Raw genomic sequence first — 15,621 nt, forward strand, 5'->3', positions numbered from 1 at the left:
GAATCTGCTGCCAGTTGTGCAAATTTTCTCCTTAGTTCTAGGTTGGTTCTTGCTTGGTTCAGTTTCCACCCATTGCTTGTTTTCTTGCCTTCAGGTACATTGGATAATAGGTTGACCCCTTCCTCTTTGTGGCAGCCCCTCAAATATGAAAGGAAGCCATGCTCAAGTTGACCATTTGCAAATTAAACCAATATACGAGTTAACGTAATGGACAGTGTTTATTAGGAATACAGCCAAGAATGTTAAAAAAAAACCATAAACCAAATGTAAGGAAGAAAGCAACAGAGGCTTTACATAAAAGGCTGCTTCTGATCACTTTCTTAATCAAATAGCCGCAGCTTAATTCTTATTCAGAAAACGCTGGGTTTCTCTTTGCGCATAGACATGGTTTGGTATGCAACGAGAAGATTAGAGGCAGGGGTGGGTTTCTGGCGACATTCCTGCCGGTTCGGTGCACGCGCAATTTTGCACTCTCTCTTTGCTCGGGCGCCTCACGCAATTGCGCAGCTGCCTATAAATAGATCTGCGTATGCGGAGAACATTTAAAAAGGTCAAAAAAAGATGTCGCGGCAAGTGGGGAAACGGTTCGGGCGCGTGGCGAGCATGCTGTCCGTACCGGTTCGGAGACCCAGTCGCCATTACCACGACCGGTTCCACCAAACTGCTGCGAACCGGTTAGGAACCCACCTCTGATTAGAGGGAAATCTTAGTATAATCTAGTCCAGCCCTTCATCGTAACAGGCTGTGGAGAGGCACAATTTTTCCTTGATCCTTTCCCCAAGAACATTTTTTTAAAAAATTTATTTTTACGTATCGGCTGTTTCCATGATTAAGATTTAGGATAATTGCATGATAACTACAAGTAAGGGGGTCTATCCTGCAGAGGAGGAATTTTTAGGCTGGCATAATTTCAAAAGGTAGGCTGCATTATGTTGATTGGTTTCTGATCTGCTATCAGTCTTTCCTCTGATATTATTAGGTTGCTTTAATCTTCCGACACGAAGCTTTTCTTTGCACTTGATTGGACACAAAGATTAAGACAAACAATCCAAAGCATTTCAAGTAAAAAAAAGAAAGAAAGAAAAGGTCTTCCAGTGCAATCTGAACAATCTAACAGTTTGCTGGAGGATTAAATTATAAACATGGGAGTCATATTTTGGAAAGAGATAAATGATAATTGGACTTATTCAAGTGGCACTAGGGGTTGGGGTCGGGGCATTTTTTGGCTCACTGAAACTTCAATTTACGTAGAACCGTCTTTTCAGGAAAGACAGTTATATGGAAAGGAAGTGAGACTATGGAATGCATGCAGTCGGATCTACGGCAAGGAAGAGGAATTTGTTCAATAAAAGACAATGGCGAATATATACAAGCCATCCCCTGAAATGGGCTTGAGGCTATCGCTTTACAAATAAATTAAAAGGAAGGGGAAAAAAAACGAACCAACAACAACATTTCAACATTTACAAATACCACAGCAAAATGCTTCCTTCAGTCTGTATGTGATTCGGTAGGTTAGTCTGGATCAAATCTTAGTTCCTTCATCGAGCTTCCAAGGTTGATCACATTGCATCAAAATGGAATCGGTGAGCTTCTTGCCTTTTCTCACGATCATCCGCTTTCTGGAACAACGGCAACGGTAAAACGATTATTTTAGGCTGAAGAAATAAATATGCTGCTGCACCTAATGCTGATGATCAGAATTGTAAAAACCACACAACAAAGGATTACCCTAAAAGATACTGCTGGAATAAGGGGGTGGGCTTCAAGAATGTTAGCAAGGAGTTCTCTGCCCAGTTGCTGGGTGGGCATGGGCGTGGCCTAGTTGGCGTCCTGCACCATGGCAGGAGGGGCGTTTTTGCCCTCCCTGGGCTCTAGAGGCTTCCCTTGAGCCTCTGGGAGGGTGAAAACGGCCTCCCCAGCCTCCAGAGGCCCTCTAGGGGCCAGTTTCTGGATTCCCGTACTTCCGGTACATTCGTTTTTCGCCCTCCCTGAGCCTCCGTGCGCGCCCTGCACTCACCTGTATCCAAAACAGGCAGCGTTGGGACTCCTGGGAAGAGTGCGGTGGGCAGGGACAGTCAAAAGTGGGATTTGGGGTTTCCTGAACTGTACAGAGTCTTAGCTAGAGTTTCTCCCGAACCCTTGCAAACCCCTGCTTACTAAATGCTTACTAAAACTCTTGATGGAGAGTAGTTTATTAGTCATCAGGCGGAAGAATCTAGCCAAAAGTGGTCACCATAAATCTAAACTCTTTAGCGCAAGGCCGTTGCTGGTCCATCAAGCTTTTCGCTTTTAAGCCAATAAAATAAAAAGGAACACGTACAGGACAGAACATACATGCTGAATCAGTGGCACAGTGGTTAGAGGGCAGTACTGCAGGTTACTTCTGCTGACTGCCAGCTGCCTGTAATTTGGCAGTTCGAATCTCACCAGGTTCAAGGTTGACTCAGACTTCCATCCTTCCAAGGTGGGTAAAACAAGGACACAGATTGTTGGGGGCAAGAGACTGACTCTGTAAAGCACTTAGAGAGGGCTGCAAAGCACTGTAAAGCAGTATACACTGTAAGTCTAAGTGCTATTGCTAAGTGCTATTGGTGAACACTTTAAACTAGGATAGCTAGCAAGACAGGGCGTTTAGGAATATTTCTCTCTGAGGCGCCTCAATATCTAAGAGTTAGGATTTATGTGCCCTTTGGATTTTGGTAATCATGCAGGTTCGTAAGTGCTTTCCTGGGGTGCCACAAATGGCCTTGAGAGAAAAGGCTTGTTGTGCTGAGGAACTGTAAAAGACAGTGGGAAGGGAAGGAATTTGACCAGAAATTGGTAACGCAAGCCATCATTGATTTTACTTCTCCGCAGGAAATGCTTCTGGCATGTTGAAGGAAGCGCACCACAGGAATTCTCATTTAGCCTTAATGGCGAAGCATACAGATGCTTTCTCCGCTGCACCCTATCTCTTGCACCACAGAGGAGGGGGGAAAATGGTCCATCCTAAATGTTATCACTTGAAGAGGCTGTCTATATAGAAGAGGCCCTGTGGGGGTGTCGTATATATATATCCAATGGCCAAATAGATTAAGAGTGTATAAAGGCTGATATCTCTTTAATGGTTTTTACACTCTGATGATGTTAGCGGTGTCTAACGAAAGCTAAGTGAGCAATATATTTTAAGTTCTGGAGATTGCAGTGTCTGTTTCTTCTTCTATAACAACTGGAACTTGTATTTTTAGGATGATTCGCAACACACACACACACACACACACACACACTGTGTATATGCCATTTAGATAAACCACTGTTTAAAAGACAAACCTCTATGTACTGTATTTTGCTCCTGGGTTGTCTCAAAACAGTAGTCACACTGTGCACACTCCGCCACTAAACTATAATTAATTTGAACAATTTCTGTAGGGAAAACTTTGCTGTTGAAACTTGGGCTTGGAAGATGGTAAAACAAAGCCGCCTTCCTCCTATAAGCCAGTTTCCTCCTTTCCAGGATATTTCATGCTATTCCAAGTTTCCATATCGTTCTTCAAACCAGGCACTTCCTTCCGTGCTAAAATAGAGTGCCCTTGGCGCTATTATTTTTCTGTTTCTTTAGAAACATCCCAGCAGCCAATTGATGGATTATAATGTTCCGTTTAGAATTTAGGGGTGGAAGAGCAAAACAACAACTGTGCTGACATTGTTTGGCGAGGACTGTCGGGTGTTGTCCCAAGGACTGAATGGCATTATTGCTTTGTGCGTCCTTCCTGTTCCTTGGTGCTAATGTGGCACAAGGATTGGCAGGTTCTATCTCAGCTAACTTGCAAGCAAAACCTTCGGAAACACTTAACTAGGTTGTTGTTGTTAGTTGCGAAGTTGTGTCCAACCTATCGCGACCCCATGGGCAACGTTCCTCCAGGCCTTCCTGTCCTCTATCATCCTCTGGAGTCCATTTAAGCTCATGCCAGCTGCTTCGGTGACTCCATCCAGCCACCTCATTCTCTGTCGTCCCTTTCTTCTTTTGCCCTCCATCTTTCCCAGCATGAGGTTCTTCTTCAGTGAGTCCTTCCTTCTCATTAGGTGGCCAAAGTTTTTGAGTTTCACCTTCAGGATCTGGCCTTCTAAAGAGCAGTCAGGATTGATCTCCTCTAGGACTGACCAGTTGGATCACCTTGCAGTCCAAGGGACTCGCAGGAGTCTTCTCCAGCACCAGAGTTCAAAGGCCTCCATTCTTTGGCACTCAGCCTTCCTTATGGTCCAACCTTCACAGCCATCCATTGCAACTGGGAAAACCATAGCCTTGACTATATGCACTTTTGTTAGCAGAATGATGTCTCTGCTTTTTAGTATGATGTCTAGATTTGCCATAGCTTTCTTCCCCAGGAGCAAGTAACTAGGTTATTTTATGTCATAAAGGACAATAACAAGCCACCGCAAGCCTAAAAAATATATATAATAATTTCTACAGGTATGATTATGGCTTGCCCAGCTGGCAATACTTAACTGTCTATCCCCGCCATTGAATGGTTAGCTATGAATAGAAAGCCCTACGAAAAATGGGGACAGACGTGTTTCTTTTGTGGCATTGAAAAAGGAAGCTTTTAAAGTAACTTCTGGGAATCAATGCGTTTCAATAGAGTAAAATAGCAGCTTTGCCCATGGATGGTAAAATATCTCTGTTTTTGAAGCTTGTCAATAAGGAAGCCAGCAAGGGTGTTTAATTCAGAGGGAAGGAATGGCTTTCTATTGCAGCCGAGCTGAACAAGGGGGAAAAAAAGCCCGATTTAAATTTCATTCATTGCCAGAGCTGCATTGTCCTGGGAGCTTTTCAAGACAAAACACACGCACACACACACACACACATCACGGGCAGAGGTTACCCAAATGTTTCCAGCTCAACAAACTTCTAAAAGGTAGTTTTAATGCTGCCCTTTTAACCTCCCTGGGACCTTGCAGAGCAAATTGGGAGAGCAGAAGGCGCTTGTTCTTTCTAATCTTGGCAATGGTCACCGTTCCAACATCTTCCCTAATTAATGGGAGAAAAGAAAGGGAGGAAGGAGGATAGAGAGAAGGGAGGGAGGGCAGGGAGAGAGAAAAGGAAAAAAGGGGGGAAGCAAGCATGGAAGGGAGATAGAAAGAAGGGAGGGAGGGAAGATAGAGAGAAAAGAAGAAAGGAGGGAAAGAAAGAAGGGCAGAAGGGAGGGAGGGAGGAACATAGAAGGAAAGGAAGGAGGGAAGAGAGAGAAAAGAAGATGGGAGCCTCAGCCTTCTGAGGTGGGTAAAACGAGGACTCAGACTGTTGGGGGAACCATATGTTGACATTGTAAACCACCCAGAGAGTGCTGTAAAGCGCCATGGGACGGTATGTAAGTCTAAGTCAGGAGAGGGATTCAGCCAGTTTGCAACGGTTCGGGCGAACCGGATGTTAATTTTGCTTCCGCTTAGCCGAACTGGTTGTTGCAAGGACTCGCAACAAGGACCCACCCCACTTCTCCCCAGGAGTTCTCCACACGGCCTGTTTATCATGCCAATTAAGTGCAAAGCTCGCGTGGAAGTTCTGGGAGGGTGAAAAACAGGCCCTCTGGAAGTCCGGAAATGGGCCCATTTCCAGCCTCCAGAGCGCCTCTGGAGCCCAGAGGCTCCCATTTTTGCCCTCCTGGAGGCTTGGAAAAAGCTTCCGGAGTCTGAGGAGGACGAAACAATGGGCCTACTGGAAGTCTGAAAACGGATCTGTTTCCAGCCTCTGGAGCCCAGGGGAAGGCCCTTTTCACCCTCCAGGAAGCTCAAGAAAAGCCTCCGGAGGCTTGGGAGGGTGAAAATGCCACCCCTGCCATGGTGCAGGAGTCCGAGTAGGCCACGCCCACCATGGCCACACCTACCCAGCAACCGGGCAGAGAACCAGTTGCTAACATTTTTCAATCCCACCCCTGGTCTAAGGGCTATTGCTACTCTTTCTACTTTCATCTCTCAGCGTGATTCAGAGCTCTTTCTAAAAAGGGATGAACGAGTCAGGTAGAAGAATATTGACCAGCTTACCTTCTCTTGCCAGTGCAGGATGCCAATGATGGCTAAAATGAAGACACAGACTCCAATTAAGGCAATTGCTGTCAGCAGTACAATGTTACTTGGGGTCAGGTACAGCTTAGCGCTCCAGCTGTTGGGGGGGGGGGAGGAGAGAAGAATCCAAGATAAATGAATGGTCCTGTGGACGGCCATGAAGAGAAGTTCTTCCACAGGGGATGTCATGTCAGAGTCAGGTTTTAACTTGTGTTTTGAAGCTGCTGACTCACTGCCAAATTCACGTGGGCAAACAGAACAAATAGAGAAAATGAAGAAAACTGGGTGGCAGGAAATAAGCCAATTTTCTAAGATTGGGTAGTAACAACTGGTGGGATGGCAAAATAGACACAGTTATAGAAAATGAAGAATGGAATGGAATAGAATAGAATAGACAAGAACAGAAAAGAAAAGAAAAGAACATATGGAATGGAAGGGAATAGAATAGAACAGAACAGAACAGAGAAATATGGAATGGATGGTAATAGAATATAACAGAAAATATGGAATGGAATGGATGGCAATAGAATAGAATAGAATGGAATAGAACAGAACAGAAAATATGAAATGAAATGGAATGGAAGGCAATAGAATAGAATAGAATAGAATAGAATAGAATAGAACAGAACAGAAAATATGGAATGGAATGTAAGGCAACAGAATAGAACAGAAAATATGGAATGGAATGGATGGGAATAGAATAGAATAGAATGGAATAGAACAGAAAATATGGAAAGGAATGGAATGGATGGGAATAGAATAAAATAGAATTCTTTATTGGCCAAATGTGATTGGACACACAAGGAATGTGTCTTCGGTGCATAAGCTCTCAGTGTACATAAAAGCTATCAGTCATAAATCATGATCATACTCAACATAAAAATAAATTCATCATAAATCATCAGATGCAACTCTTAGTGATAGTCATGGGATTAGTAAATAAGCAATCAACATAAATCATACTAGAAAACTAAATAAAACAATAAAAATCGTAAAGACACAAGCAACAAAGTTATAGTCATAACTAGAAAAGGATGTAGGTAATAGGAAAGATGAGAATAATAATATTAATACAGTCTTACTAAATACGGTAGATTGACAGTGTTGTGGGAATTAGTTGTTTAGCAGAGTGATGGCATGGGGGCGGGGGGGAACTATCCTTGTGTCTAGTTGAAAGTCTCTGAGACTTTGGCATTCAAACACTCGCCACGTAACATTAACAACTTAAATGATTTAACAACTATCGATTAAAAAGGCAAAAACAAAAGTCTGGATAACGGATGTTGTAGTACCTGGAGACAGTGTAACAGAAGAAAAAGGACTGGGGAAAATCATAACATATAAAAACCTGAAAATAGAACGACTGTGGTAGAGGGGAAGAAAAAAAAAAAAGGAAAGATAGTACTAATAGTGATAGGCGCCTTGGGTGCAATTCCCAAACATCTGGAGCACCATTTGAACACCATTGGTATTGACAATCGCCATCAATCAAGTCAAAAGGCAGCTTGACTTGGAACAGCTTCCATCCTGCAATGAGACTTTTAATACCATCAAACAACAACATCTGGCTATCCCAGGTTCTTGGGAAGGACTCGCTAGGAGGATAAAAACGCCAAACCCAGTCTATAAACATCTGGCTAATCGTGGCACGAACCATAATAATAATAATAATTCTGTTCTAAACGTCTAACCGATTATGGAAAGGGATGCATATTTGGGAAATTAGCAGGTTTTATGATACGAGGGGATTATCTAACGAGGAGCATTTCTCTCTCTTTTTAAATTTTCTTCATAGACTTCATGTTGTTTCTTTCAGAGGTTCAGCGGGTAAGTTTTGGTTGTAGGTACCAAAGTAAAGATGCTTAGCGCTTCCCTTCAGCAAGCAGAAGTTAACTTTCAGGTAACGCCAATGTAGGTAGTCCTCAACTTATGACCACAATAGAGCGCCCACATTTCCATTGCTAAGCGAGACAGCGGTTAAGTAAATTTTACGACCTTTCGTGCCAGAGTTGTTCAACGGATCACTGGAAATGTTAAGTGAGTAGCACGGTCGCTGAGTCAGTCTGGCTTCCCCATTGACTTTGCTTGTCAGGAGGTCGCAAAAAGGGACTACGTGACCCCGGGGACACTGCAACCGTCATAAATAGGAACCAGTTGCCGTCCATCATGCCATCATGTGACTGTGGGGATGCTGCGAGGCTCGAAAAATGGTCGTACGTCATTTTTTTCAGTGCCGTCATAACTTCAAACGGTCACTGAATGGACTGTTGTAAGTTGAGGACTACCTGTATGCCTTAATTCCTATCACTGAGAGGCAGAAGAAGTTGATCGTTCTCTCTCAATTCAGGCTAAAAGAGTGAGCTAAGTTTAGAATCCTACCTATAATTATTTATGAATGGCAAGGAGGAGGAGGAGGAGGAGGAGGAGGAGGAGGAGGAGGAGGAGGAGGAGGAGGAGGAGAAGGCAGCCTTGTGGGGTCCTTGCTGCTCTCTGAGCCTGGTTGTCTTCTTCCAGACATTTCACTACCCAACTAGAGAACATCATCAGTGCTAGAAGGGAGTGGGGCAGAGGTGGTATTCAGCAGGTTCTGACCAGTTCTGGAGAACCGGTAGCGGAAATTTTCTGTAGTTCGGAGAACCGGTAAATACCACCTCTCACTGGCCACGCCCCCATCGATTCTCTGCCGAGTGCGGAGGAAATGGAGATTTTGCAGTATCCTTCCCCTGTCATGCCCCCAAGCTACACCCACAGAACAGGCAGTAAACATTTTTGAATCCCTCCACTGGAGCGTGGGGGAAGAGGAGGAGGAGGAGGAGGAAAAAAAAGCGAAGGTGGCCCTGTATTTAATTGCTTGGCAAACGGCTGCATAGATTATTGGAAGTTCATAAATAGTATGTCAATATTCAGCAGCAAAGGGGGCCTTTAGTCACTCATGTATCATCGTGCGCTTTTCTCCAAACGAAAGCCGTTTGATATCGATTCCACTTAATGCGTTTCAGCAAAATGAAATCTCCCAATGCCCAATTCACGGAGAGCGATTCCAGCTCCGATTACTTCTCTAATTCTCTCTCGTTTCAAAGCCTTTATTCTTTCTTTTGCTTTTCTTTTTTTAAAAAATAAAATAAAAATAAAAATTAAGGAGATGACGCCTCCCGAATCGGGATAATCAATGTGCTTCTAACCACCCTGAGCTTCCCTAAACCTCTAGGGGGATTGATTAATTAAATTAACTGACAGGTAGTCCTCGACTTATGACCTAGCTGAGGCCGGAATTAAGGCTGTAGCATGCTGGATGAGGAATTCGGAGAGTCGAAGCCCAGAGGCCTTAAAGCTGAGAAACATGAGATTATAAAGATTGAGTAACTTTGGGAAAGCCGAAACTGGTTATTTTACAAATCATTTCCCAAAAAAGACCAATGGAGGATTATAAAGGCATGCTTAACTGAGAAATGTATACGCCTGTGATGGAAAATCTATGGCAAGCGTGCCACAGGTGGCATGCAGAGCCCTCTCGGGTCTCTGCCGCACATGTGCAAGATCCATGCGGGAGATGCGCGCATGAGTGCAGGGGAACTGGTGCATGTACGGGGTTGCATGCAAGGGGCTTGTGTGTGAGGGTTGCGCATGCATGCGTGGGGGTGGGGTGGGGCGCACATGGGGCGCCCCTGTGCATTGTATTCGGCACTTGGCGACAAAATGTTTAGCCATCACTGGTATAGGCAGTCCTTGACTTATGACCACAATTGGGTCCGACATTTCTGCTGTTAAGCGAGACATTGGTTGGGTGAGTTTTGCTCCCGTTTTACGACCTTTCTTGCCAGAGTCGTTAAGTGAATCACCGCATGCAATTCATAAGTTAGCCACCCGGTTTGTTCAGCGAATCTGGCTTGCCCATGGACTTGGCTTGTCAGGAAGACACAAAAAAGGGGATGGCGTGATTTTGGGACGCAGCAGCAGTCGTAAGTATGAGCCAGTTGAGAAGCATCTGAATTTTGATCCCCTGATCGGGGTTGCAATTATGAAAAATGGTCACAAGTCAACTTTTCCAGTGCTGTCGTAACTTTGAATAGTCACTAAATGAACTGCTGTAAGTCGGGGACTACTTGTATCTGCCAAAAAAACCTGCCTTTCCTCAATGTCGTCTGTATTTCTAAAAATATTATCTAGGAAGCCTTCCCTTTTTCTCAACCAACTGTCTTATGATTACATTATAAAACAAACACTCGCTGTTTTCCCCCAAAGTTCCAAAGATTAATCAAATCATAGTCTTTTTTTTATTAACAAGAATGCTTTTGTTTTAAGGTTATAATAAAGATTTATCAACTGTTGAGGTCAGCCTCTATGATCAATAAATCTTAAACAGACCGAAAATTGAAATCAATGTGGTCTTTTTATAACATACATAAATCTGGAATGGCAGTTCCTTAGTAAATGCCAGGAATAAAATAACAGAGTAATGATTAAAATTCATTTGGAGGAAGAATTCTTTGACACCTGAATGCTTATTGTTCATTTCAAAGAAGGAGGGTAACACAACTCGGGGAGTTGCTTTGTTGAACTGAGATCTTATTACAAGACCCTCAAGATGCTTTATCATGTCTTGAGTCATCCAGGCTTAAATTAGATTTCCTGAGTGATCCGAATTCCTTGGGATATTTGCACGTCTTATTTCCATTGTTCAAAATCCTGGAGTGCCTTTTGTTACTTTTACACGAACATATCAATTTTCCTGCCCACCTGTACCGTTCCAAAAAGGCATGCGTAATATGTGTCAGGGTACTTCACAGTATGAAAAGGTTGTATTTGCTCCATTGTATCTGTCAGGCATTTTGGCTGCCAACCAAAATGCGTATAGTCAAGGCGATGGTTTTCCCAATGGCAATGGATGGCTGTGAAAGTTGGACCATAAGGAAGGCTGAGACCCAAAGAATTGAGGCCTTTGAAGTAGGGTGCTGGAGAAGATTCCTGCAAGGCGATCCAACCTGTCAGTCCTAGAGGAGATCAACCCTGACTGCTCTTTAGAAGGCCAGATCCTGAAGAGGAAACGCAAATCCTTTGGCCACCTAATGAGAAGGAAGGACTCACTGGAGAAGAGCCTCACTGGAAAAGAGCACTCCTCTCTGTCTAAAGTTTAGCTGCCATTCCTTTTCTCTAAGTTAAAGGTAAAGGTTTCCCTCGCACATATGTGATAGTTGTTCCTGACTCTAGGAGGTGGAGATCATCTCCGTTTCAAAGCCGAAGAGCCAGCGCTGTTTGAAGACATTTCCGTCGTCATGTAGCCAGCATGACTTAATGCCGAAGGCGCACGGAACGCTGTTACCTTCCCACCAAAGGTGGTTCCTATTTTTCTACTTGCATTTGTTACATGCTTTCGAACTGCTAGTTTGGCAGAAGCTGGGACAAGTAACGGGAGCTCACTCCGTTATGAGGTGCTAGGGATTCGAACCGCCAACCTTTCTGATCGACATGCTCAGCGCCCTACGGTACATACATACATACATACATACATACATACATACATACATACATACATACATACATACATATATTTTCCAGGATGCAAAGAATTCTGTAAGAGGAGGAAATGATTAGGTCTTCTTGGAAGATACCCTTTGAACAAAGCACCCATTCTAACTCACCCGGTGAAGATTTAATTTGACTGAAATGAAGAGAGCTTACCTTCGAGGCAGGTGATGAGGAAACGGAATGACAATAAGCTGGGAATTTGGGATGATGGCTGTCCATTCTTGTTTTCTGGTAGCCTGGAAGGAAGGAAGGAAGGAAGGAAGGAAGGTCCCCAGGGAACGCCTGGTTAGTTCATCTTACTAAATAAAATCATGCTGCAGAAACCAAATCTCTCCATTTTATTTTACATTTAAACAAATACTGTTTAATATTAACATTTTAATCTTGACTTAAATTTAATTAATTAATTAAGTAAATCAATAAATAAAATGCTACAGTTCTCTGAGGCTATTCTTAAAAGCATTCCCTCCCTCCCCCTTTGTGTTTTTCCTTGAATGAGCACCAAAGAATTTTACAGACTGTGGATGATGTTATCCTTGTTGGTAAACTCCAAAACTTTTTGTTTGGGGGGGGGGGGGAGGGAAAAAAAAAGGATTTTTAGAATTCCCCTGGGAGTTTTCACACAAGCAAAATGGATGGACCCAGGTACAGCGGTGGTGGGTTCACCGTTGAAACACCTGAAGGACCAGGATGGAGAAAATTGATCTACGTGGTTGCTAAGAGTTGATTCCTGCTTGAAGGCATCTAATCAACAATCAGATAAATGAGGAGTGTCAAACTCAAGGCCCTGGGGCCGGATCTGGCCGTTGGGGTGCTTAGATCTGGCCCACGGGGCTGCCCTGGAAACAGAAGAAATCTGGCCCGCAGCGCCTCTGCCAGGGAAAATGGAGCTGAGGAGGACCGTGCGTGACCTTTGCGAGCTCTGTTTTCATTAGCAGAGGGTTGCAGGATGCTGTCCTAGCTGAAAATAGAGCTCAGAAGAGCCATTCATGCCTCCCCACCCCTGAGCTCTGTTTTCGCTACTAGAGGGTTGCAGGATGTCGTCGCAGCCCAAAACGGAGCTCAGATGCCTGTTTTTGCTAGCAGAGCACTTGGGCCGCCACAGGAGTCCCTCTGATAGGAGTGATGTCACGCTGGCCATGCCGCCTGGCTATGCCCCCCCAGCCCCCCTCCCCCGAGGTCAAACACAACCCTGATGTGGCCCTCAATGAAATCGAGTTTGACACCCCTGACAAAAACCCAGATTTTGCAGGACTGGAGTGTGCAATTCACATCAAAATTGGCTTATTACTCTTTGTCTAAGAGGAGAAAAACCTCACCACGATCGGATTCCAGGCCATGACCCGGAAGCATGAAAAGACAGATTTATCTTAACTACGGAGCTAATTCCACGCAGAGTGGTGGCTTTAACATACCTTTTCCCCCGGGGGACGAGGGATGCCGACGAATAAATGATCGAGAAAATTAGCGCTTCGGCCCAAACCTAAAACAGTATATGGGAGCTGCAGGGCGAAATGTGCAGACTGACTCAGCTGTCCAGCTAGAAAAGCAATTAAAAAAAAAAAAGTATGGCACGATGAATATGTTGCTTAAGGCCTTCCAAAGAATGCAATTTTGCTACCCGTTGATTGCCTGCCACTAAAACTGAACTGTACATCTAAAAAAGAATCATATAGTGACATTTGGCATTTATGCAAGCGGGGGTAAAAAGCTCAGCGCTCTTTGTGTTATTTTGTCATTTTATTATTATTATTATTATTTTTTACGACGAGCCTCTTTAAGCCAGAACGGGAGAGTAGTAGCGTTGCTTTCAGCTTGCGCAACGTGAAACAGAGGCTCTGTGTCCTTTTCCCGTTTTAATGCCATTCAGTACGCCTGTCATTACGGCGAAATTGGAAACGAAGCCATTACTTTCCAGCAGAAACATTTCTGAAATGCTTTCGCTGTTCAACAATAGACTTGATTATATGAATCACGGAGGTGGATTTTGCTGATGGGATGCTTTCAAGCAGGCAGGGAGAAGGAGAAACAGTACAACAGACCAACTAGGCTACCGACACTCCCCCCCCACCCCGACCACAACAAACACCCGAAGTCACGTTGGAGATGAGTAAGTCACCTTGACCCATTCATTTCATCTTGTTACAGTTATGAGCATGACATTTTTCTGGGTCTCCTGTGCTCCAATGCATGCACATAAATTAAATTAAGCAATCCAAGACTGACTTGGAAAATTACAGCCTGATAAATCACAGCTTGGGCAATAGGTTGGAACTCTACAGATAGAATTTTGTCTCTGTTACTAGGTGGCCTTATCAGCCTTTCATTCATTCGTTGGCACATTGTTTTTCTCTCTCCCCCCCCCCCCTCTCCCCAAAATCATCTTTGATATTTGATGCGGAGTCACTCTCCTCCCAATAGGAAAGGGCAACGATCAAGCGTTGGACACCCGGTTGACACTTTGACTTGGCGCTTATTGAAAGCTGTTGAGAATTTCATTTTTCTGGATAAACAGGAAGCGTTTTTCCCCTCGGATCTTGGACTTATTAAAGTCGATCCATCGTGCTTAAAACTCGACAGCTGAAGTTAAATACAAGCAAGTTGTTTTGCTGCAATGCCCCCATTCGCATGAACGAATCTTTGATCGTGAATTTATTGCACAGTGATTTGCAGAAAGTCCTCAACTGACAACTATAATGGAGCCGGGCAATTACGGTCGTATGTCAAGATGGTTCTGCTTTGCTGGGGTGGTTATGTGAATGGAGCAAGGGGTATAAAGAGAACACTCTAGTTGTTAAGGGAATCCATTGTTTGCTATGGGTGTTTTTTGCTGGAAACCAGGAATAATTGGAAATCGTGGTCACTTAACCCCCTCACCCCCAGCAACTTTCTCTTCTCGGATATTGACTGTTTAAAAGTTAAGACTGTATTATATAAACCATCAACTTCCATATGCAGGAAGATGTAAACATATGCTAGAAAGCAGAACGACTACAAGGAGTTCCCACTTTGGAACTCCTGGAAATCATCTCTTTCTTCACTTCCAGGAGATTAGGATTAAGTGACAGGACTGACAATTTCCTCCAGCTGGCAAGAGGAACAAGGTGCAGTGAAGTCTGGCATGTTTAATTCATATTCTGAGCCTTCATTCCGTATTCCAGCATGGTCCAGTGCCCAATTTGATTGAGTCCAGATATTCGTGCCAGGTGAAAATTGCAATTATAGCTGCCACAGCAAAGATGAAAAAGTTAATATGGGGAAGAGCAATGCAGCGCGCAAACTGAGGCAATGCTCTCAAGCATCAGAAACGGTGAGCTTTTATGTCTGCTCACAGAAGAAGAAAATAGTTCTGCTGTGGAAGCCTCAAAACTCGGAAGGTTTTTCCGAAAGAGCCGGGAGATAGGAAGCGCTATTGAATTAGTTTCAATGGTGTCTAGGAGAACATGTACCATGCTTTCCTGAAAATAAGACAGGGTCTTATTTTCTTTTGACCCCTGAAATAAGCACTTGGCCTTATTTTGGGGGAGGTCTTATTATTTTTGAGGTGCAGGAGGCGGTGAGCCTGGTCACCTCATGGCTGCTGCTGTGTTGCAATATTTTCAGGGAGGGCTTATTTAAGTGCCTGCGCTCAAGAGCTCGATTGGGCTTATTATCTGGGGAGGTCTTATTTTTGGGGAAACAGGGTAATTATGGGCAGAAGAAGAGAACAGGTCAGGTCACGCCCTGACTTTTCGTTAAGCTGTTGTTAGATCTGTTCATCTAATTTGATCACTAGCTGGTGGTATCTCAAGAAGAAGCTATCATTTCTCTTTCAATTCTTTCAATTCACAGGTGATGTGGACTGAATCTGGGATCTTTTATACCAGGGATCTCCAAACATGGCAACTTTAAGACTTGCAGACTTCAACTCCCAGAATTCCTCAGCCAGCCAGCGTGGGAGTTGAAGTCCGCAAATCTTAAAGTTGCCAAGTTTGGAGAGTATATGGGTTTTTTTTTTGTTTCCCACCCACAGATCCTCTATAAGCAACTTCCACAAGCGTTCATAAGGAGTTC

At 43.9% G+C, this 15,621-nt stretch overlaps 1 protein-coding gene across 1 annotated transcript in view; it reads right to left on the bottom strand.

The window, feature by feature from the left end:
* Positions 1 to 199: 199 nt before the first annotated feature.
* Positions 200 to 15,621, bottom strand: part of ITFG1 (integrin alpha FG-GAP repeat containing 1) — an 82,612-nt gene continuing 67,190 nt past the window's right edge. The window contains exons 15-18 of the mRNA XM_081963226.1: positions 12,984 to 13,108; positions 11,722 to 11,804; positions 6,022 to 6,139; positions 200 to 1,622 (exon numbers count right to left, since the gene is read on the bottom strand). Of these exons, the coding sequence (XP_081819352.1) occupies positions 1,563 to 1,622; positions 6,022 to 6,139; positions 11,722 to 11,804; positions 12,984 to 13,108 (386 nt within the window). The 3' untranslated portion in view covers positions 200 to 1,562. The remainder of the gene's footprint in view (positions 1,623 to 6,021; positions 6,140 to 11,721; positions 11,805 to 12,983; positions 13,109 to 15,621) is intronic.

This window comes from Natrix helvetica (genome assembly GCF_964273705.1).
Source record: "Natrix helvetica genome assembly, chromosome: 10".
In the NCBI taxonomy this organism is placed as follows: Eukaryota; Metazoa; Chordata; class Lepidosauria; order Squamata; family Natricidae; genus Natrix; species Natrix helvetica.